General features: G+C 73.3%; 4 protein-coding genes across 6 annotated transcripts; 3 read left to right on the top strand and 1 right to left on the bottom strand.

Annotated features, from left to right (window-relative positions):
• Positions 1-2,993: 2,993 nt before the first annotated feature.
• Positions 2,994-6,907, bottom strand: RBMS2 (RNA binding motif single stranded interacting protein 2). Of its 3 annotated transcripts, none has more exons than XM_086628524.1 (12): positions 6,845-6,907; positions 5,538-5,686; positions 5,364-5,422; positions 5,185-5,276; positions 4,937-5,094; positions 4,624-4,703; positions 4,440-4,549; positions 4,078-4,317; positions 3,907-3,954; positions 3,321-3,428; positions 3,155-3,232; positions 2,994-3,074 (listed from the first exon to the last, which is right to left on the bottom strand). In XM_086628524.1, exons 1-12 carry the CDS (start codon positions 6,905-6,907, stop codon positions 2,994-2,996), a joined length of 1,266 nt encoding a protein of 421 aa, XP_086484650.1. The 3 variants fall into 3 exon arrangements, with proteins under 3 accessions (XP_086484650.1, XP_086484649.1, XP_086484648.1); XM_086628523.1 differs by having other exon boundaries at positions 3,907-4,171; positions 4,271-4,317; XM_086628522.1 differs by having other exon boundaries at positions 4,937-5,276.
• Positions 6,908-8,783: 1,876 nt separating this feature from the next.
• Positions 8,784-10,853, top strand: LOC147526560 (aquaporin-4-like). Its single transcript, XM_086628507.1, is given in 6 exon segments — positions 8,784-8,798; positions 9,469-9,609; positions 9,611-9,790; positions 9,868-10,020; positions 10,079-10,180; positions 10,644-10,853. Coding segments are annotated over 6 exon segments (801 nt in total).
• A 1,080-nt stretch (positions 10,854-11,933) lies between these two features.
• On the top strand, positions 11,934-13,690 carry MIP (major intrinsic protein of lens fiber). Its single transcript, XM_086628535.1, is given in 5 exon segments — positions 11,934-12,293; positions 12,734-12,898; positions 13,027-13,107; positions 13,492-13,563; positions 13,565-13,690. Coding segments are annotated over 5 exon segments (804 nt in total).
• Positions 13,691-14,642: 952 nt separating this feature from the next.
• On the top strand, positions 14,643-20,789 carry TIMELESS (timeless circadian regulator). Its single transcript, XM_086628505.1, is given in 32 exon segments — positions 14,643-14,739; positions 14,810-14,963; positions 15,057-15,171; positions 15,250-15,312; positions 15,425-15,526; positions 15,638-15,793; positions 15,870-16,003; positions 16,086-16,173; positions 16,263-16,439; positions 16,514-16,731; positions 16,809-16,912; positions 16,993-17,060; positions 17,062-17,115; positions 17,117-17,164; positions 17,242-17,367; positions 17,444-17,595; positions 17,673-17,770; positions 17,851-17,882; positions 17,884-17,969; positions 18,053-18,195; positions 18,198-18,253; positions 18,340-18,495; positions 18,575-18,647; positions 18,732-18,855; positions 18,945-19,027; positions 19,099-19,247; positions 19,337-19,508; positions 19,583-19,651; positions 19,722-19,840; positions 19,937-20,081; positions 20,344-20,457; positions 20,635-20,789. Coding segments are annotated over 32 exon segments (3,630 nt in total).
• The last annotated feature ends 361 nt before the right edge of the window (positions 20,790-21,150 follow it).

Genomic DNA, 21,150 nt, shown 5'->3' with positions numbered 1-21,150 from the left:
GCCCCCCCCCCCAATATGGACTTGAAGCCTCAGGCGGGTGTTTGCCCCCCCAGACCCCCGCTGGGCGGGGGGGGTTGCACTGGGTGGGGAGGGGGCTCCCTCCCCGGCCGGCAGGGGCCTGAGCTGGGGTGGGGGTCCCCCCCCCTGCCCCCAGGTCCCCCCCCCCACCGCGGTGGGCGGCCGGGGCGGGGGCCGGGCCCCCCCCGGCCAGGATATTACGGGTACTCGCTCTGGGGGTTGGGCGGCCGGTGGGGCCGTGGGGGGGCCCCGGGCACGTCCCCCCCGGCCCCACAGAGCACTGAAAACAACTCACCTACCTGGGCAGGGGGGCCCCAGCCGCCCCCCCGCCCCCCCGTCTCTCAAAGTAGCCTTTTTTCTATCAGAAAACCTCAGAAAGTTTTATTTTATGTTATTTTTTTGCTTTGCGCTGAGAGGTGGAGTCGAGTCTCTGAACTGACTTTCTATCCGCAGAAATATTTATATTTTCTCTAAACTTGGGTTTCAGTCGCCCGTCACGGCTTTTCCGTCGTGGGAAAGTTGCCGGAGTCTCCGTGTCGTTCTCGTGTTCGTTCAGTTGAAGTTTCCGCCCCCCCCCCGCCCCGTTTGACACCCCTCTACCCCCACAGCCCCCCACGGCCGGTGCCCACCCCCACACCCCCCCCCCAGGCCCAGGGTGGGGGGCACGGGCACCGGGGCTGTGTCTCTGTGCCCCCCGGCCGGGGGCTGCGGCGTCATCGGGAGCATCGAGCGTGTGTGTGTGTCCCCCCCCCGGCTGCGGCCCCTTCCAGCCCCCCCCCCCCCCCGGCCGCCTTTTCTATAACCAGCCGTGTCGTTTTAGTGACTTTTTGATAATGTACAGGTTTTGTGGATTTAAATTTATTTCTTTCTATATTTTTAGGACCAATCTCATTTTTAATAAGGTTGAGGGGGGGGGGACGGCACCTCTCGCCCCCCTCCCCGTCCCTTCAATGTCCCCACGAGCTGTAGGACCCCCCCCCCCCCCCCCAACCCCGCGTGTCGCGTTCCAGAATAAATGACTCACGTTTGATAGACACCCACTGGTCCGACCCTCTGTGGGGGGGGGCTGCGGAGGGGCTGGGCTGGGGGGGGCAGCAGGGACCCCTGAGCTGGTGGGGGGGGGGAATGTGCTGGGGGCGCGGGGGGGGGGGGATGCTTTGAGGGCCCCTGGGGTGGGGGGGAAATGCTTTGGGGGGCCCTGAGCTGGGGGGGGGGGATGCTTTGAGAGACTCTAAACTGTGGGGACACCCCCTCGCTCCCCCCCCCCCCCCCCGACTCCCCACATTACAGAGGCATTTGCTTTTCTTGCCTTTTTATTTAAAAACAAAAAAAACCCAAAAACCTCGAAGGGGGGGGAGCTGGGGGGGCCGAGCGCGGAAGCAGAAGAAATACAAAACTAGAAACCTCTCGAGATTTTAAAAAAAAGCAACTTAAAAACCTGTACAAAATGCGCTACGTATAAATTAAAGGGGGGGCAGGAGGGGGCCGGGGGGGCCTCGGCTTCTCCTCTGCAGCTTGGGCCCCCCCAGGGCCGGCGGGGACCCCGAGGCTCAGCCCCCCCCCACCTCCAGCAGTGGGGCGGGGGCTCAGCAGGGGGGTCCCAGTGCCCCCCGGCCCCCGGGGGGGGGCCGTCAGCGGGTCTCCCTCTTTGGTTCCTTCCTTGGGGGGGTCTATGCCCCCCAACCAAAGGGGCTGTGCCCGGGGGGGTTGGGGGGGGGGCCCGGGCAGTAGCAGCAACGGGAGAGGTGGGTGATGGCTGGAAACCGGGGGGGTGGTGTCACCCCAGGCGGGGGGCAAAGGGCTGCAGCCCCCTGCCCCCCCCGGGCCTGGGCTGAGCACACACCGAGCTGTGGGGTGAGGTAGATGTGTGGTGGGGGGGGTCCCCGCTGCCCCGGGGGGGGGGGCCCTTGGCCCCGGGGGGGGTAACCTCGGGGGCCCCACTGGGGGCCGAGGACCCTTCTGCACTAGGGGGGGCGCTGGAAGAACTGGGAGGCCCTGGGCAGAGCTGGCACGGGGGGGCACAGCTGGCCCCGAAGCTGGAAGCAAGTGGGGGGGCTGCCTCCCACCCCCAACCCCCCCTGTGGGGGGGATGGACGGACAGACCCCCAGTGTGGGATCACGAAGCCGGGGGGGGGGGGGCGAGGGGGGCCAGGCCCCCCCCCCCAGACCTCCTCAATCTTTGGTTGCAAGAGCCGCCCCCGCAGGACCCCCTGATTGTCGCTGTGCGGGGGGGGGGGGGGGGGGGGCAGTTCGGGGGGGCAGCGCGGGGGCCGGGGCCGCGGCACCCCCGGGCACGGGGACTCTAAAGTGCCTGGTCGACCCTCGGGGTGCCCGTTGCCCGTGGAGGCGGGTTTTGGGGGGGGGGTTATTGCACTTCTCCTCCCCCCCCACTGGGCCGGGTGGGGGCAGCATGCAGAGCCCCGGCCTGCACCCACGGGGGCAGGAATGGCTGCGGCGGGGGGCGGGGGGGAGGCAGCACCACCGGCCCTGCGGGGGGGCTGGTGCCCGGAGACTGGACCCCATGGCGGGGGGGTGGGGGTCCACCATCACCCCCCGACCCCGGTCCCCGAGCCGGGAGCACCGGCTGGACCAGGCAGCAGAAGGCACAGGGGGCACCGCGGCTGGGGGGGCTGGCGGGGCCGCGGGCCCTGGAAGCACGAGGGGGGGTGGCCGGGACGGCCCCCCGGCCCCCCCCGGGGCGGCGTGTTGTCTTCTTTTTCTTTTTTTTTTCTTTTTTTTTTTTTTTTTTGTCTTTTTTCCTTTTAGTTTTTTAGAAAACCGGGAGGAAAAAAAGCCCTCCGGGGTGGGGGGGGGGAGCTGCCTGGCTGGGGGGCAGCGGGACCCCCCCGCACAGGGACCCCCCCAGGCTCAGGGACCCCCCGGCCGGGGTGCGGGTCCTTCCCAAGGCGTCGGTGGCGGCGGCAGCGGAGGGGGACAGCACCGGGCGGGGGTCCCTGGGGCCGGCCCCCCCGCCGCTACTTGGGGTAGGGGTAGGGGAAGGCGGTGGGCTCGGAGGGCGACTCGCCGGGGCCGTGGCTGGGGGCAGCGCTGCCATCCTGCGGGGAGGCGTTAGCAGAACCTGAGCCCCCCAACCCCCTGTGCCCCCCCCCGGAACCCCCCGGACCCCAGCACTCACCTCCAGCGGGAGGGCGGGCGGCACCGGCGGGTATGGCGGGATGAAGGCTCCGGGGACGGCGGCGGCAGCGGGCACGTACTGGGCACAGCAGGGGCGTCAGTGGGGGGGGGGGGTGGGGGCAGGGGGTGTTGGGGGTAGCTGGGGGGGGGTGGGGGGAGTGTCTTACCGTGCCAGCGCTGCCCAGTGAGAGGTGGCCGAGCTGCTGGGCCAGGGGGGCCACCACGGAGGGCTGGAGGGGGACGGCGTGGTCCACAGCGGGGGCCAGCACCGCGCCCTGCACGGTGCGTCAGCTCGGGCACGGGCACGCACCGGGGCGGGGGGCACGGGGGGGCACACGGGGCATGGGGGGGACATGGGGGCTGTGGGGAGCCGGGTCTGGGGGCGCAGGGACGGGGGGGGGGGGGTCTGTGGGACACGGGACAGTGGAGACCCGGGGCTTGGGGTGGGGCAGTGGGGCGGGGCCACAGGGGGCGGGGCATGTGCAAAGTGGGCGGGGCATGGCTGCAGGGGGCGGGGGGGGGGGGCCGGGGAGACTGTCAGGGTGTGGCACGTGTGGGTGGGGCAGTGGGTGGGGCAGGTGTGGGTGGGGCAGTGGGTGGGGCAGTGGGTGGGGCAGATGGGTGGGGCAGTGGGCGGGGCATTTGTGGGTGGGGCATTTGTGGGTGGGGCATTTGTGGGTGGGGCATTTGTGGGTGGGGCATTTGTGGGTGGGGCAGTGGGCGGGGCCCCACACCCCCTCCGCCCGCGCTCACCGTGGGCTGCACAAGGTAGGACTGGTGCATCCAGGCGGGGCCATGGACCTGCGGCAGCGGCTGGGTGGGAGCGGGTGGGGGCTCCCCTGAGCACCCCACCCCTCCCCCCGTGGGGACACCCCCCTCCTGGACCCCCCCTCTTGCCCTCTGCCCCCCTCCCCCCCCCCATACCTGGTAGGAGGAGACGGGGGAGGGCAGGTATGGGGCGAGGGCCGTGGGGGCGATCATCCGGCTGGGGGCCAGGCCGTAGGGCGCGGGGTAGAACCTGCGGGTGGGGGGGGGGTCAGGGACAGGGGACACACAACCAGCAGTCCCCACCCCACCGAGGGGCTGGGGGGCGTCTGGGGGGCCACGGGGCACCCACCCATTCTGCAGCGCCGTCGCGGGGTCATAGGCCAAGGTCACGGTGCCCTGTGGGTGCAATAGGGTCAGCGCTGCCCTGCAGCCCCTCCGGCAGCGTGGGGTCTGCCCCCCCCCAGCAGGACCCCCTCCCATGCCCCACCTCTGCCCCATGCTCCCCCAGCCCCCCTCACCGCGTCGCCGTCCCGGGCCCAGGCTCTGCCATTGGGCACGAGCTTGCCCTGGCTCTGCCGCTTCTTCTGTCCCCCGTCGGCGAACTTGCAGAGCAGCGGGTCTGGGGGGGCTGCGGGGAGGGGCTGTCAGCACTGTCAGCCAGCCCCCGGCCCCCCCCAGGCCCCCGGGACCCCCCCAGCCCACCTGGCACCCCCGGGGGCATCTTGATGTACTTCCCGTTGAAGTGGGTGATGACGGCCTCGCACTTCTCCGTGGACTCCATCCTGGGGGGAGCGGGGCTGGGGTGGGGGCTGCGCATGGCTGCCCCCGGCCCTGCGCAACCCCCCCGGCCCCATGCTACCCCCCCCCCAGCTCTACGCAGCCCCAAGCACCCCCCTCATCCTCCCAGCCCTACGCATTGCCCTGGGCACCCTACAGCAGAGCCCCCTGGCCCTCTGTACCACGTGAAGCCCCCCCGGCCCCCCCCCGTACCGTGCGAAGCCCCCCCCCCCCGTACCGTGCGAAGCCCACGCCGCGGCTGGTCCCGTGGGGGTCCCGCAGGATGCGGGTGGAGACCACCTGCCCGAAGGGCTTCAGCAGCGCCTCCAGCTCCTGCTCGTCCACCCCCAGCGGCAGGTTCGAGATGTAGAGGTTGGTGGGGTCCTGCTCCTGTTGCTGTTGGTGGGGGGGGGGGTCAGGGAGCCGGCCGGGGGGCCCGGGAGGGCTCTGGGTGTCAGGGGGGGGCCCCGAGGGGCCGCACTGTACCTTGGCCATCTGCGCCTGCACCCCGCTGGCCTTCAGCGCCGTCACGGCCTTCTGCGCCGCCGTGGGGCTGTCGAAGTCGACGAAGCCGTAGCCTGGGGCGGGGGGGGGGGGTGTCAGCAGTGATGAGGGGGCCCCTGCAGCCCCCAGCCCCCCCCCCCGGCCCTGCGGCCCCCCCCAACCTTTGCACTTGTTGGTCGTCTTGTCCAGGATGGCTTTGGTGGAGACGATCTTCCCGTAGCTGGGGGGAAACGGGGGGGGTCAGTGCCCGGCAGGGCCTCCAGCCCCCCCGCGGGGGGGTCCTGGGCAAGGGGCAGTGGGAAGCCCAGCCCCGGGGGGGTCCCGGCCCCACTCACGGCTGGCACAGCTTGACCAGGTCCTGGTCCGTGGTGCCGGGGTGCAGCCCCCGGATGTAGAGGTTGGTCTTGCTGAGCTGGTCCGTGCCCCCCCCGGCGGGGCTGGGGCTGGGGGGGCCCAGCGGCTGCGCCGGCGGCACATAAGGCTGCTGGGGGGGGGGCCGGGGTCAGAGCCAGCCGCGGCTTCACTGCGGCCCCCCAGATCCCGGCCCCCCAGGGAGGGTGCAGCCAAAGCCCAGGGACGGATCCTGCCCGTCCCGGGACCGCCCCCCCCCCCCCCGGGACCCCCGGTCCGGTACCGGCCGGGAAACCTCCGGGCCTGATGTCAACGTGAAAAAATCCATCACCCGCGGCCGCCCCCGCGCCCCCCTGGGCCTGGCCCCCTGCTCGGGTCCTCCCCCCCCGTGTCCCCGCGCCCCCCCCCCACCTCAGCCCTGCACCCCCAGCCCGGGCTCTGCCGCAGCTCCGGGCCCCGTGCCCGGTACCGGCCGGGGGTCCTGGGGACGGGGGTGACCCCCGGCACGACCCCCCCCCCGGGATGGGGGTCACCCAACTGCGTGGAGTCCTCCGGCTGGGACCCACCAACACCCCTGGCCCCCCTGGCACGAGTGAGCACACGCGTGTCAGTGCACACGCGTGTCGGTGCACACGCGTGTCGGAGTGCACCGTTCACAAGCGCGTGCACTGCCCTCCACGCGTGTGCAAGCGTGTGCGCGGGGTGGGGGGGGGGCACACGCCAGGGCCGCCTGGGGCTGTCACCCCGTGGCGGGGGCACCGAGGCCCGTGCTCGTGCAGGGCAGGTGTGCGCGTGTTGCACACGCGTGTGCAAGCGTGGACACAGGTGTCGGTGGGGGCCGCCCGGCCCCGCGTGGCGCCCCGCAGCCCCTCGCCCCCGGATGGGCCAACACCCCCCCCCCTCCCCCAGGTGTGTGCGGCCACCGCAGCCCCCCAGGGAGGGAAACTGAGGCACGGGGTGGGCGGGCAGGACCCCCCCGCGCCGGGGCTCAGCCGGGTGTCCCGCCCTGACCCCTCTCCGGGCGGAGGCTGGTCCCGCCCCCCCCCCCCCCCCCCCCCGCTCCCCCAGGCCCGCTGAGGACCCCGGTGTGTCCCCCCCGGTACCTGGGCCGCCCCCCCCCCCGCCACGGCCAACCCCCAGGGAGGGGACGGGGCCACCCCGGCGGGAGCCCCCGCCCCCCGCGGCGGGGGGGTGCCCCGGGCCGGGGGTCCCGCTGTCCCGCCACGGCCGCGGGCCGGGCCTGGCGGCGGGCCGGGAAGGGGGCCGGGGGGGCCCGGGGGACCCCCCGTACCTTCTTGCCGCCCTTGTTGTAGGCGAAGGGGAGGCCGGAGCGCGGCGGCACCGAGAGCAGCATTGTCGGGAGCGGAGCGGCCGGGGCGGGCCGGGAGCCGGGCGGGCCCGCGCCTGACGTCACGCCCGGGAGCCGCGGGAACGCGCGGGCACGGCGGGGCCGGGTCCTAACGCCGGGAGCGGCCCCGCGCCCCCCCGGGGAGCCCCGCCGCGCCGGGGGGAAGGGGGGATACCGGGGACGCGCACCCCCCGCCCCGGCTGCGCGGTGGGGGCCCCCCCTCCGGTGCCGCCCCTCGCCCGCCGCAGGTGCGGACCCCCCCGGACGTTCCGTCCAGCCGGGGCGTCGCCCCGGTGCCCCGGCCGGGCCGTGCGGGGTGACACCGGGGGAACCTCCCGGCACCGGCACCGGCCCCCCCGGCCAGGCCCGTCGCGCGGTTCGCTCGGCCACAGCCGCCCGGCACCCGGCGGTGCCGCGGGGAGGGGGAGGCTGCACCCGGGCCCCCCGCCCCAGGGGTGCTCGCTGCCTGCCCGGGCACGGGCGGCACCAGCGACCTCGGTGCGGCCGGAGCGCCCCCGCCCGTAACGGGCGGCCCCTTTAAGCGCGGCTCCTTTAAGGCCGCGAAGCCCCGCCCCCGCCGCCATTACCCCTCGGCGGAGGAGCCGCCCCGCCCCGCCGCACCATGGGCGCGGCCATTTTGGAGCGGCCGGTCACGTGTCCCCCGCCCCGCCCGCCGCCCGCCCATCTTGGCACCGCCCAACCCTGCCCGCGTGACGCCGGCTGGCTCCGCCCCGCGGCTGAGGCCGGGCGGGGGGCCGCCATCTTGTCGTGTCCCGTTCCGCCCCCCCCCGCCCCGCGGTGGGGCGGTGTTAAACTGGGGAGGGGGGGGGTGGGAAAGGGGAGTCCGGGGGCGCGTGGGGCTCCTGAGGAGCGGGATGGGGGATCGGGGGGTCCGGGACACCGGGGGGGCTGTGAGGCAGGATGGGGGGTCCCGCGGGGGCTGTGGGGTGGGATGGGGGTCCCGGGGGGGCTGTGGGGCGGGATGGGGGGTCCCGGGGGAGCTGTGGGGCAGGATGGGGGTCCCGGGGGGGCTGTGGGGCAGGATGGGGGTCCCGGGGGGGCTGTGGGGCAGGATGGAGGGTCCCGGGGTGCAGGGGCAGACCTGGGGGTCCCCAGAGGGTCTGGGGGGCACACAGCGTCCCCGGGGTGTTCTGTCGGGTCGGGGCAGGACAGGGGGTCCCGCGGGGGTCTGTGGGGCAGGACGGGGCCCCCCCAGCCAACACGGGGGCAGGACGGGGGGTGCCCAGCCGTGCCCAGCATGGCCGGTGCTCAGGCGGGTGAGCTGGGCCGGGGCGGGGGGTGCCCGGGGACGATGGGGCTGGGGGAGCCGCTGCCGCCCCACTCCCCCCGCCTGCCCCCCGGTGTCCCCGCTCCGTGTCCGTGCGTCCGCCCGCGTGGCCCCTCGCGGCAGCGCCGGGTGCGGATTGTTCTGGCTCTTTGCAGGGCGTCAGCAGGCGGGCGCCGCGTGCCCGCGCTGAGCCGCTGACTCACCCCACGTGCGGGAGGGCTGCTGAGCTGGCAGGGACGCGCAGGGGCACCCCCAGCCCTCTCCTGCACACCCGCTCCCCCCAGCCTTTCATCCCTGCCTTTCATCTCTCACCGAGGGATGGAGCGCTGGTCGTCCTGGCAACCCCCCAAAGGGTCCCGGCTCGTTTCCATGGCACCCAGAGATGCTCTGAGCCCAATCCCAGGACCACTGTAGCCCCCCAGGGCCCTCCCCAGCCTCACCCCCATCTTGCGCCCCAGGGGCACCTCATGCCAAGCGTGGGGTTCCCACACACCCCCGTGGGTTGGCAGTGCCGGGGGTGGCAGGGCTGGGGGGGGCGGGAGGTGCCCTCACTCTGGGCATCCTCCGTGTTTGCCTTGGCGCCGCAGCTGTGCCATGGCCATCGGGGAGGTAAGGCCCTGCGCGCTGCGGTGCCCCGGCCCCTTCCCCCTTGGTGCCCCCCTCGCCCCCAGAACCATGGCCTTGGGGTCCTGGGGCCCCTCCCTGCCCGGGGGGGGTGAGCGAGCAGCCCCCGAACTCATGGGGACCCTCCGGTCTGCCATCTCAGCACCCAGCCCCCCAGCCCGTAGCCCCGGCACAGGGGTCCCTGTGTGCCCCTCACCATGGCCCCCAGCCCTGCTGTGGCACCTGCCCCCCCTCCATGACTGTAGCCCCCTGTAGCCCCATCTCTGTTGCCGTGGTGTCCCCTTTGCTGTGGTGCTCCTGTTGCCGTGGTGACCCTGTTGCCGTGGCACCCCATCACTCTTGGTACCCAGTTGCTGAGGGGTCAGGGTCCCATCACCATCGCAGTGCATCGCCAAGTCACTGGTTGCTGAGGCATCCTGTTGCCATGGCACCCCATCAGCAGGGTACCCTATCACCATGGTACCCAGTCACCGAGGCATCCTGTTGCCATGGCACCCCATCACTGAGGTCCCCCACTGCCACAACACCCCATCGAGGTTCCCCACTGCCACCACACCCCATTGCCAAGGCACTCTGCCACCATGGCACCCCACCGCCATGACTCCAGTCTCCACAGTGCCCGCTGAGGTGATGCCCAGCTGCCCTTTGCCCCCAGGAGCTGCGGAGCGGGTGCTTCTGGCGGGAGGTGCTGGCGGAGATGGCGGCAACGCTCATCTTTGTAGGGGTGGTGCTGGGCGCCTCGGCAGCCCCCGGGCCCCTGGCGCCGGCGCTTGCCGGGGGGCTGGTGGCTGGGGGCGCTGGCCTGCACCCTCGGGGCACCCCAGGCCAACCCGGCGCTCACCCTGGCCCTGCTCTGCACCCGCAAGCTCGGTGCCATGCGCAGCGTCGCCGGGCTCCTGGCCCAGTGTGCCGGGGCTGTGCTGGCCTCCGCTGCTGCCCGCCTGGTGCTGCCGGATGACACCGGCCTCGTCACCAGGGTGAGTGTCCCCGTCCCTGTGCCCGTGCCCATGCCCATGGCCGGCAGCGGGGCGCTGAGGCCGGGCTGTCGCGACAGGTGAGCGCGGTGGGGACGGCGGGGCAGGCTCTGGCCTGGGAGACCTTCGCCACCTTCCAGCTGGCTCTGACCGCCTTCGCCACCGCCGACCACGCAGGCCCCCTGGGCGGGCTGGCCCTGGGCAGCGCTGTGACTGCCGGCGCCCTGGCCGCGGTGAGGACCCCCCACCCGCTTTGCCCTCCCCAGGGGCACTGATCCCCTCCCCAGCCAGCCCTGACCCCCCTCTCCCGCAGGGCCGTTCTCTGGGGGCAGCATGAACCCCGCACGCTCACTGGGGCCGGCCATCGTCACCGGCATCTGGGACAACCACTGGGTGAGTTGGCGGCACGCCCAGATCCCCCCCCAAGACCCCAGTGTGGGGATGGGTGCCCCCAGCAGCAGCGTGGGACCCCCACGGTCGCGTCCCCACCCCAAGACACGTTCTCTGGCTCTTCCCTTCGGTTGGGTGGGTCCCTGGGTGCCCCTGGGACAGGCCACCCTCGGCTGCATCCCCAGTTTGGGTCTTCCCGGTCCCTCCATCATAGGATGGGTCCCCCCGCGGTCCCCACCCTTGGGATGGGCCCCTCCCGGTGCCCCCATCCCAAACATGTGATGCCCCCGCAGCTCCCCATGCCCGGAGCAGCTTCCTCCCGTCAGTCCCCTGTCCCTGGTGTGGGGTCCCCCGTCCCCCCCATCCCTGGGACAGTGCCCAGCAGCCCCTGGCCCCGCATCTCCCCAGCCCCAGGACACCCCTGATGTGTCCCCCCCGGACACCCATGACACCTCGTGCCCCCCAGGTGTACTGGCTGGGGCCGGTGCTGGGCGCGGTGCTGGCCGGGCTCTCCTACGAGTTCATCTTCGCCCCCGGCGCCTCGCGGGAGAAGCTGGGCGCCTGCCTCGCCTGCCGGGACGTGGCACCCGTGGAGACCACCAGCCCGTCCCCCTCCTCGCCCTCTGCCCGCGGCCGCCCAGAACCCCCAGCTGAGCGGCGCCAGGACGCAGCCTGAGCCCCCCGGCCCCCAGCTCTGACCCAGCCTGCGGGAGGTGGCATGTGGGCCCCGACACCGGGTCCTCGCCAGCCCCCCAGCCCAGTACCCTCTGTGGGGCACCTGGGGCACGGTGCCCCCCCTGGCAGGATGGGAGGGGGCTGGGGGGGCCGCGCACAGATGGCTCCAGCCCCCCTCCTCCCCCCAATTGCCCTCTCCCCCCGGAAGATTAAAGGTGGCTTTGGGTCGGAGCCGGGTGCGGAGCGTTGCTGTGAGGGATGGGGCGTCTCGGCAGCCGCGAGACCCTCGTCCTGTGCCTTCGGGGTGTGGGGGCACCCAGGGGTCCTGCCCTGTACCCCCCTCGGAGCTGTATGCCCTCCCCAGCTAGCCCGAGCAGGTGCCCCCTCCCAGCGGCCCCGTGGCCAGGGCGGGGGCCGGGACCCCCCGTCCGCCCCGTCCCGTGCCGCGGCGCTGAGCGCAGCAAAGCGCTTTGTCGTGGCCTCTGCAGCCCCGGCAGATTCCGGCGGGCACCAATGGCCGTGCCCGGCCCTAATCCCCCCCCGGCCGGGGAATTAGCGCCCGCTAAGCCGGGCTGAATAACCCTCCCGCAGACAACGGGGCCGGGAGGGGGGAGCCCCCGCAGCCCCCAGTGGGGCTGGCCCGGGGGGGCACCCAGGGCCCCTCCCGTGTGGGGCTGGGGGAGCCCAACTCCCAGCAGGGTCACCCTGGTGTGCCCCCAAAGCATGGGGGGGGCTCAGCGCTGTCCCTGGCCCCCGGACATGGTGGTCCCCCACACCCCACAGAGGGCACCTATGGGTCAGAGCCCCCCCCCAGGCCAGGCAGCCGCAGGGATGGAGGATGCAACTCAAGGGGGGTCCCCGCTGTGCTGGGGGTGCAGGGCTGCCCCGGGGTGTCCCGGGGGGGGGGCGCGGGGGGTGTCCCTCGCCGTGCGTCACCCGTCCCCCGCACCGGGCAGCGAAGTGGTAACAGGGGGTGGCGGCGGTGGGATCCCACCCCCGGGGCCGGCCCGGGGGGGCCTTATAAAGGTGGGCACGGGCGCCCCCGGGAGGGGAGCGGGGCACAGGGCAGCGGGGCCAGGCCATGCGGGAGCTGCGCTCGTCCGCCTTCTGGAGGGCCGTCCTGGCCGAGTTCCTGGGCAGCCTCCTCTATGCCCTGCTGGGGCTGGGGGCCTCCCTGCGCTGGGCCCCGGGCCCCCAAAGCGTCCTGGGGGCCGCCCTGGCCTTCGGGCTGGCCCAGGCCACCCTGGTGCAGGTGCTGGGCCACGTCAGTGGGGGCCACGTCAACCCGGCCATCACGCTGGCCTTCCTGATGGCCTCGCAGCTCTCCATGCCCCGCGCCGTGGGCTACCTGCTGGCCCAGCTGCTGGGCGCCCTGGCCGGGGCCGGCGTGCTCTACGGGGTGACGCCAGCCCCCGTCCGCGGCACCCTCGGCCTCAGCGCGGTGAGCGGGGCTGGGGGTGCTTGAGGGGGGCTGGGGTGCAGCGGGGCAGGGAGGGGTGAGCAGGGCTCCAGGAGGTGGCTTGGGGTACCGTGGGGCTGTCATGGGGGTTCAGAGATGCTGGGGGGGTTGGAGCACTGAGGGGATGGGGGGGGACTCAAGGGGGATTGGGTGGTGCAGGAGGTGTTGAGGCTTTGGGGTGGCACGGGGCAGCAATGGGGGCTGGGCGTGCGGGAGGTGTTTGGGGGTGAGCAGGGGGCTGGGGTCCGGTGGGGCTGGGGGTATCAAGGGGGTCAACAGGCAGTTGGGGCCAGGAGGTGCTTGGGAGCGTTGAGGGGGGACGGCCAGGGCTGCGGGGGATTGGGGTGCTGGGGGAATGGGAGACCAGCTCTGTGGGGTGCCAGCTGCGGGCAGGCGAGGTGCTGAGCCCCCTCCCCGCACAGCTGCACCCCGGCGTGGGCCCGGGCCAGGGCACGGTGGTGGAGCTGCTCCTGACCGCCCAGTTCATCCTCTGCGTCTTGGCCAGCTTCGACGACCGCCACGACGGGCGCCCGGGCTCAGCCGCGCTGCCCGTCGGCTTCTCCCTCGCCCTCGGCCACCTCTTCGGGGTAAGGGCAGCTGCGGGGACCCTCCTGGCGTGGCCCTGGGGGCGGGAAGGGGCAGGTCTGGGTCCATGGGGGCAGCTGGCTGGCAGCCCACCACCCCGTCCTCCCCCCACCGCCCTGTCCTCCCGCAGATCCACTACACGGGCGCCAGCATGAACCCCGCACGCTCCTTCGCCCCCGCCGTCATCACCCGCAACTTCGCCAACCACTGGGTAAGTGGGGTGGGGGCACCCCCTATCCCGCCCCGGACCCTCCCCATCCCACCCCGCTTGTCCCATCCTGCCCCAGCCGCAGTGTGCCCGCCGAGGGGGCCGGCTGCCGCAGCCGCCCCGGTGACAGCAGCACCCCGGGGTGCTGGGGGCTGCGCAGATGGGGCCCAAGGAGCCCCCCACCCCTCCAGCCCTGCTGCCCCCCGACACTTCGGGGGGACGCGCGGCCGCCCCTCACTCATGCCGCCCCCCGCTCTGGGAGGTGGGTGCCCCGCGGCCGGGCCGGACCCTGCAGGAGTGGGGGGGGGGGTGGGAGCGAGCGGGGCGGGGGGGGTGCCCGGGCCGCCCGGGGGTACCGGTGCCGGTGCCCACGCCGCCCCCCCGCAGGTGTACTGGGCGGGCCCGCTGCTGGGCGCGGCGCTGGGTGCGGTGCTGTACGAGTTCGCGCTGTGCCCGCGGCCGACGCAGCCTCGCCGAGCGCCTGGCCGCCCTCAAGGGAGAGCCGCCCGCCGCCGCCGCCGCCGTCGCCGAGGCGCCGCCCGAGCCGCCGGCCGAGCCGCTGGAGCTGAAGACGCAGGGCCTGTAGGCCGCGCCCCCCCCCGCTGCTTTGCTGTGACGGGGCCGCCGCCGTGCGTGTGGTGCGTGTGTGTGCGGCGCGGCGGGCGGCGGCGGGGCCCCGCTGCCGGGGCCCGGCACTCGGGACGCGGCCCGGCCGGGGCCGCCCGTACCGGGCCGGGGCCGCCTCGCCCCGCCCCGCCGCGGCGGGAGTTCTGTGTTCGGTGAATTAAACCTGCTCTTTTATTTTGGTAACCGCTCGCGGCCGTGCCCGGCGCCGGGGAGCGGGGAGGGGCGGGGGGCATCGGGGGGGACCGGGACGGGGACACCGGAGCCGGGCCGCGCCCGCGTCGCCCCGGCAACCGCGCGGGGCCTGACGGGAGCTGCCGCCTGTTCCTGTTCCCGCGCCCGCAGGGGAGGCCCCGCCCCGTGTAGCTCTTAAAAGGGCAATGCCGCGCATGCGCACTCGCTTCCCACAGGGCCACCCTCTCGGGGACCCCTCGCAGCACCACGGTGCGGGGAGCGGAGCGGGGCCGCGCAGAGGCCGTGCCCGAGGGGAGGAGGCTGGGGGGGCACCGCGCCGCCGGGCCGTGCCCGTGGTGGGTGACGGAGAGGGTGTCGAGGGCCCACCGAGTCCCGGCGAGAGGGAGTTACCGCTTGAAGGCCGCGGGCGGGGCGGGGCCTCTCGCCGCGGGAACTGGGCCGGTTGTGTAACGCCGCCCCCGCGCCGGTTCCCGGGGCGCTCGGCCGCGAGGGCGGCGCAGACGGGGCTGGCGGTGAGCGCGGGGGGCCGGGGCGGGCGGGGGGGCCGGGCCCGGTTCGCGATCCGGTATCGGAGGGTCTCGGGGGGAACCACGGCAGCGGCGCCGGCTGGGGCCACGGTACCGGCGGAGCGGGGCCCGAGAACGGGGTGGGGGCACCGGCGGTGGCGCTGACGGCCGCCCCGCAGAAGGCCCCCGGTGCCAGCGCCCCCCCCGCGCTGCATGGACTGGTACATGATGAACTGCGAGCTGCTGGCGACCTGCAGCGCCCTGGGCTACCTGGAAGGGGACGTCTACCACCGGGAGCCCGACTGCCTGGGTAGGTGGGGCGGCGGGGGGCGGCGGCGGCCGGGGGCGGCGGGGGCTCACGGCCCCGTCCCCCCTCCCAGAGAGCGTCAAGGACCTGATCCGGTACCTGCGCCATGAGGACGAGACCCGGGACATCCGGCAGCAGCTGGGGGCAGCCCAGATCCTGCAGAACGACCTCCTGCCCATCCTGGTCCAGTACCCGCAGGACAAGGTGCTCTTCGACGCCGTCGTCAGGTAGCGGGGGGCAGGGCTGGGGGCCGGGGGTGGCCCTGGGGGGGCTCCCCACAGAGCGGTGGTCCCACGCGCCCGCGCTCTGCCCGCTCACAGGCTGATGGTGAACCTGACGCAGCCGGCTCTGCTCTGCTTTGGCAAAGTGCCACCGGATGCCACTTCCCGGCACCACTTTCTCCAGGTCCTGTCCTACCTCCAGGCCTACAAAGAGGTGAGTCTGCCCGGGGAGGTGCCCCTGGGCGGGGGGCTCAGCCTGGGCCCCCCTAGACTCACGCGGGGCTTCCTGCAGGCTTTCGCGAGTGAGAAAGTTTTTGTGGTGCTCAGCGAAAAGCTCTATGACCTGCTGCAGCTGGTGAGTCCCGTGTCCCCGCGTGGCTCTCGGGCACCGCGGGGTCCCTCCCTGCCGAGCGGTGATGGGATCCCCGTGGGTGCTGCGGGAAGCCCTCACGGCTCTGCTGCCCCAGGACTGGGAGCAGCGGCAGGAGGAGGACACGCTGCTGATCGAGAGGATCTTGCTGCTGGTGCGCAACGTGCTGCACGTCCCCCTGGACCCCACGGAGGAGCAGGTACCGGGACGGGGCCCTTCCCCAGGTACCCAGCAGCTCTGGGGCTGTGACGGCTCCCCGGGAACCCCAACGCTCTGCCTGCTGAGCCCCCCGCCCCACCGCGTCCCCCAGGGCGTGGATGGCGATGCCAGCGTGCACGACCGGGTGCTGTGGGCACTGCACATCAGTGGGATGGACGACCTGCTCAAGTTCCTGGCCAGCGCCCAGGCGGAGCAACAATGGGCCCTGCACGTCCTGGAGATCATCTCCCTCATGTTCCGTGACCAGGTGAGCTGGGGTAGGGGGCAGTGGGGCCGGGGAACCCCCAGAGACCCCCCTGCAGCACTGACAGCGCTGCCCACAGAGCCCGGAGGAGCTGGCAGCGCTGGGGCAGGGGCAGGCGGCTGCCGAGCACGGGGAGGACACGCGGGAGCTGGAGACCCTGCGGCAGCGGGAGCTGGCGGAGAGGAGGGCCCGAGCGCTGCAGCGCCCGACCAGGTGAGAGGCTGGGACCCCCATAGCAGGGCCAGGACCCCCGTGGCGGGGCCAGCACCACTCAGCCCGTGTCGCCCTGCCCCAGGCACTCGCGCTTCGGCGGCTCCTACGTCCTGCAGGGCCTGAAGGCGATCGGGGACCGGGACGTCGTCTTCCACAAGGGACTGCACAACGTGAGCGCGGGGGACAAGGACGGGGTGGGGGACGGCACAGGGGTGGCACCGGGGCACGAGTCCGGCTGCTTGACGCTTGTCCCCTGCAGCTGAAAAGCTACAGCCACGACCTGGGCAAGGAGACGCGGCGGGTGCCGCGGCGGCGCCAGGCTGCCCCCGAGGCCGAGCCCCCCCGCCGCTCTGCCCGCAACGTCCGGCTCTTCCTGTGCCAGTTCTGCCAGGACTTCCTGGAGGGCTGCTACAACCGCCTGATGCTGCTGGTCAAGGTGAGGGGCTGGGGCAGCCGGGACCCCCTCCCTGGGCTGCGGGACCCCTGCTGAGCCCCCCCCACTGCCCCCAGGACCAGCTGGTGCGGGAGAAGGCTCAGCAGCACGATGAGACCTACTACCTGTGGGCCACCGCCTTCTTCATGGCCTTCAACCGCCGCCGCGGCTTCCGCCCCGAGCTGGTGTCGGAGACGGTGGGCGTCCGTGCCTTCCACTTCATCGAGCAGAACCTCACCACCTACTATGAGATGGCACTGATGGACAAGAAGGAGGCGGCGACCTGGGCCCGCAGGTGGGGGCCGGGACCTCCCCCCGGGCACCGGGGTGTCTCCCGGGCGGGCGCCGTGCCCTGACGCTGCCCGTCCCCAGGATGCACCTGGCCCTGAAGGCATACCAGGAGCTGCTGCGCACGGTGCAGGAGATGGACCGATCCCCCGAGCAGGCGGTGCGGGACAGCAGCCAGGTCATCAAGAGTGAGTCCGTCCATCCGTCCCCACCGCCCGGCTCTGCGGGGGTCCAACCGTGCCCCCCTGGCTCACCCCCTCCTCCCCAGGCAACATCTTCTACCTGATGGAATACCGGGAGCTCTTCCTCGCCCTCTTCCGCAAGTTCGACGAGACCCAAGCAGCCGCGCAGCTTCTTGCGGGACCTGGTGGAGACGGCGCATCTCTTCCTCCCGCATGCTGGAGCGCTTCTGCCGGGGCCGCGCCAGCCTCGTGGTGCAGGTGAGAGGTGGCTGCCTCGCCGGGGGGGTCCCTGGGGGGTCAGGCAGCCCCTCCTGACCCCATCCTTGCCCCCCCAGAGCAAACGCGTGCGGAGGAGGAAGAAGCCGCAGGCACCCGCAGCCCTCGCCCCGCAGCCGCCCAGTGCCGTGGAGCTGGAGGAGCTGTGGGCAGGACTGGCACCGCAGCTCCAGGAGTGCCTGCAGGTAGGGAGAGAGATCCGGCCCTGCAGCGGGCACTGGCTGTCCTGGTGGGGCGCAGGGTGACAGTGTCCCGCCCCAGGGCGAGGTGCCCCTCCCCGAGGACGTGGTGCCCTTCGATGCCGCCTCGGAGACGCCGGTGGAGGAGCAGCGCGCTGAGGCTCTGCTGCGGATCCAGGGGTGCCTGCGGGACGGCCGGGCCCCCCAGGCCCTGCAGCTGCTCCGCTCCGCCAGGTACCAGCACTGCAATTTCCGTCCCGCAGCCGGGCAGGGGTGCGGGGGCGCGGTGCCAGCCTGTCCCCCTCTCCCAGGGACGTCTGGCCCGAAGGGGACGTGTTCGGGGCCCCTGACGCGGGGCCGCCCGAGGAGACGCGGCTGCTGCGGGAGATCCTCCTCGCCCCCCTGCCCCGTGAGTCCTCCGCCATCGGCACCAGGAACGGCGAGCTCTGTGCCGGGGCGCTCCGGGCCCTCAGCACTGTCCCACCGCAGGGCACGCACCCGCCGAGGCTGAGGAGCCAGAGGGAAGAGGAAGAGGAGGATGAGGAAGAGGAGGAAGAGACCGTGCAAGTGTCGGAGAAGGAGTTCAACTTCCTCGACTACCTGAAACGGTGAGAGGGGCCGGGGGGGGCGCGGGGGTCCGGGGTGACTCTGCTCGCCGGCGCAGCCCCGCTCACCGCGGCTGCCGGGGCAGGTTCGCCTGTGCCCCCGTGGTGCGGGCGCTGGCGCTGCTGCTGCGGGGGTACGCCCGCAACAGCCCCCGCACCAACCACTGCGCCGCTCGCCTGCTGCACCGCCTGGCCCGCGACCTGCGCATGGAGCCCCTGCTCTTCCAGCTCTCCTCTTCACCCTCTTCCACCGCCTCCTCAGCGACCCCGCCGCCGGCGCGCACCAGGTCAGCCAGGGACCCCCGAGCACCCCCGGCTCCAGGGGTCCGTCCCCCGCAGCCCCCAGCCCCGCTCTCCCTCCCTCTGCCCGCAGGAGCTGGTGGCGTTGGCCAAGTTCGTTCTGGGCAAGTTCTTTGCGCTGGCGGCCACCAACAAGACGGCCTTCGTGGAGCTGCTCTTCTGGAAGAGCCCGGCGGCCATCCGCGAGATGACCGAGGGCTACGGCTCCCTGCGGGAGGGAGAGGGGTGAGTGGGGCTGGGGAGGGGGCTGCTGCCCTCCCCTCGCCTCCCCTCACCTCCCCTCTGCCTCTGTCCAGGGCCGGCAGGAGCCGGGGTCCCCCTGGACCCCCCAGGAGGAGCAGGAGCTGCGGGAGCTGTACTGGAAGTACAAGGAGGTGGAAGGTAGTGGGGGTCCCGGGGCGGGGGGCGGCAGGACCCCTGGGGGGCGGCTGGGGGCTCCCTCCCTGCAGCCTCCCCCTCCCACAGGTGAGGACGTCATCGCCGCCATCCTGGTCCGGCTCCCGGCCCCCGGGCGGACACGGAGGCAGGTGGTGAAGCAGCTGGTGCGGCTGGGGCTGGCCAGCAGTGCCAAGGACTTCCCGCGGGAGAGGTGGGTCGGGGACCCCCGTAGGGGACCCCCGGGCCGGGGCGGCCGCCTTGTGCTGGGGCAGAGACCAAACGGCCACGGCCGCCCCCCAGGAAGGGCACCCGCCTGGTGCTGTGGACGCCGGAGCAGGAGGAGGAGCTGACGCGGCTCTTCGAGGAGTTCCAGGACACGGAGGGTGAGCGGGGCCAGCACGGGCTGGGGGGTGCAGCCCCCCGCCACCCCCCACGCTGACCCCCCTCCCCGCAGACGTCCTGGGGAACATCATGAAGCACCTGACGGCGCGGCGGGCACGGGCGCGGGTGGTGGAGAAGCTGCTGGGGCTGGGGCTGGTGTCGGAGCGCAAGGAGCTGTACAAGAAGCGCCGGAGGAAGGACCACGGCCGTGGCCGCGGCGCTGCGCCGGTATGGCGGGCTGGGGGGGGCCCAGGCTGTGCCCAGCGGGTGCTGCCTCATCACGGGCACCCACACACTGCTGGTGTCCACAGGTTGTGGTAGGTGCCGTCGCGGTGCCAGCCCAGGACAGCTCGGCAGAGGATGGGGACAGTGAGGAGGAGGAGGAGGAGGAGGATGATGAAGCAGAGGAAGGCCCCATGGAGGAACACTGGGCGCCTGAGGAAGGGGCTGGGCAGGGCCTGGCGCATCGTCTGCATCAAGAAGGTGGGCGAGGGGCCCTGACCCCTGCTCGGGCATGGCTCTGGGGCTGTGCCTGATCTTACCCGCCCTGTCCCCAGGCCTGGCCGGGCCCCTGCGGTGGCTGCAGAACTGTCTGCGGAGGACGGCCGGGGACCGCGAGGAGGACGGTGAGCCGGGGGGGGCTGCGGCGGGGCTGGGGCGGGGGCCGGGCGCGGGCTGACGGTGCTGGTGGTCCAGGCGTGTCCCACCCGGTGCCGCTGGTGCCACTCTCGGAGGAGAACGAGGATGCCATGGAAGATCGGCGCTTCCGGGCACTGCTGCGGCAGCTGGGGCTCCGGCCGCCCACCAGCGAGCAGGTGAGATCCTTGTCCCCGTCTCATCCCATCCCGTCCCGTCCCATCCCGTCCCCTTGCTCCGCCCACGGCCCTGCACCATCTCCCCTCTCTGCCCAGGAATCCTTCTGGCGCATCCCGGCCGCGCTCACCCCGCAGCAGCTCCGTCGCGCCGCCGCCTCCATCGCCCACCACGGCCCTGACCCCCCGGGGTCCCCCCACGACCCGCCGGAGCCACCCGGGTGCCCCCAGGACCCGACTCCAGGTGAGGGGCCTGTGCTGGGGGTGCGGGAGCTGGGCTGGGATCCCCCCCAGCCGTGGGGTGGCCCTGAGCCCCTCTTCTCGTGCCCATCAGTAGAGCAGCCGCTGGCGGGGCAGGAATCGGACTCGGAGAGGTGAGAAGGGGCTCCCGCACGCTGCCCCGCAGCCGGGTCCTCACCCTGACTCTGGGTGGGGGGACCCAGACCCGGACCCCTGGGTTCTCACTGAGCGGTGCCACCCCCTGTCCCCGCTGCAGCGGCGAGGAGCCATCCCTGTGCCCATCCCTGTGCCCGTGCCCGTCTCCAGCCCAGTGCGGTTGGGCCCCAAGAGGCGCCGGGAGCTTGGCAGCGAGGATGAGGATGAGGACGGTGGGAGCTCAGGTGGGTTCAGCCCCTCTGGTCCCTCCTGGGGGGCTGCCAGGGCTCTGGGTGGCACTGGGTGCTGCTGGGTCACACTCGACCTGTCCCTGGTGCCTTTGGCACAGCCCTGGTGCTGGGGCGCCGGCGGGGGGCAGGGGTGCACCCCCCCCTCCCCGCACCCCTCGGCAGGGGGCTCAGCCCCCTCTCCGCTTCCTCCAGCTACAGGTGCAGAGCCGCCCCCCGCAGCCCCCCGCTCCCAGGGGGACGAGGATGAGGATGAGGATCCGCAGCCCCGGGGGAGGCGGAAACGCGTCCGGCTCGTGGAGGAGGAGGAGGAGGAGGAGGAGGATTGAGGGGCCCCCCCGGGCTCTTTTCTGTTTTTTTCCACAGGTTTTCCAGTTGTTCCGAAGGGCGCCGTGAGCACGAGGACAGCTCCGGCCCCTGGCCCATTCCCTGTCCTCCCTCTTTTCCCTCGCCTCTGGTTTTGGGGGTTTTTGGTGTTTTTTTTTTTTTCTAACGTCTTTTAAAATAAATAAACGCGGCTCTTGGCCTTGCCTGGCGCGTGGGGCTGGGGGACGAGGGGGGCCGGGTCCCCCGGGAGGGGCCCTGTCCCTGCCCCGCGTGTCGCAACCCCTCCTGATAACGGCGGCCATAAAGGGGCCGCGGCGCCGCGGCGGCCGGACGGGACGGGGGACGCGGACACCAGCGCCGGCG

Source organism: Tauraco erythrolophus, chromosome 31 (genome assembly GCF_009769465.1).
Source record: "Tauraco erythrolophus isolate bTauEry1 chromosome 31, bTauEry1.pri, whole genome shotgun sequence".
NCBI classification, from domain to species: domain Eukaryota; kingdom Metazoa; phylum Chordata; class Aves; order Musophagiformes; family Musophagidae; genus Tauraco; species Tauraco erythrolophus.
This window is presented reverse-complemented; position numbering and strand designations above follow the sequence as displayed.

Coding starts and splice junctions, on each gene's coding strand:
- RBMS2 (XM_086628522.1), bottom strand. CDS start 6,907: ATGCTGCTCTCGGTGCCGCCGCGCTCCGGCCTCCCCTTCGCCTACAAC. Junction 5,277..5,363: donor GACGACCAACAAGTGCAAAG/GTTGGGGGGGGC, acceptor CCCCCGCCCCAG/GCTACGGCTTCGTCGACTTC. Junction 3,429..3,906: donor CCTACCTTGTGCAGCCCACG/GTGAGCGCGGGC, acceptor CGCACCGTGCAG/GGCGCGGTGCTGGCCCCCGC.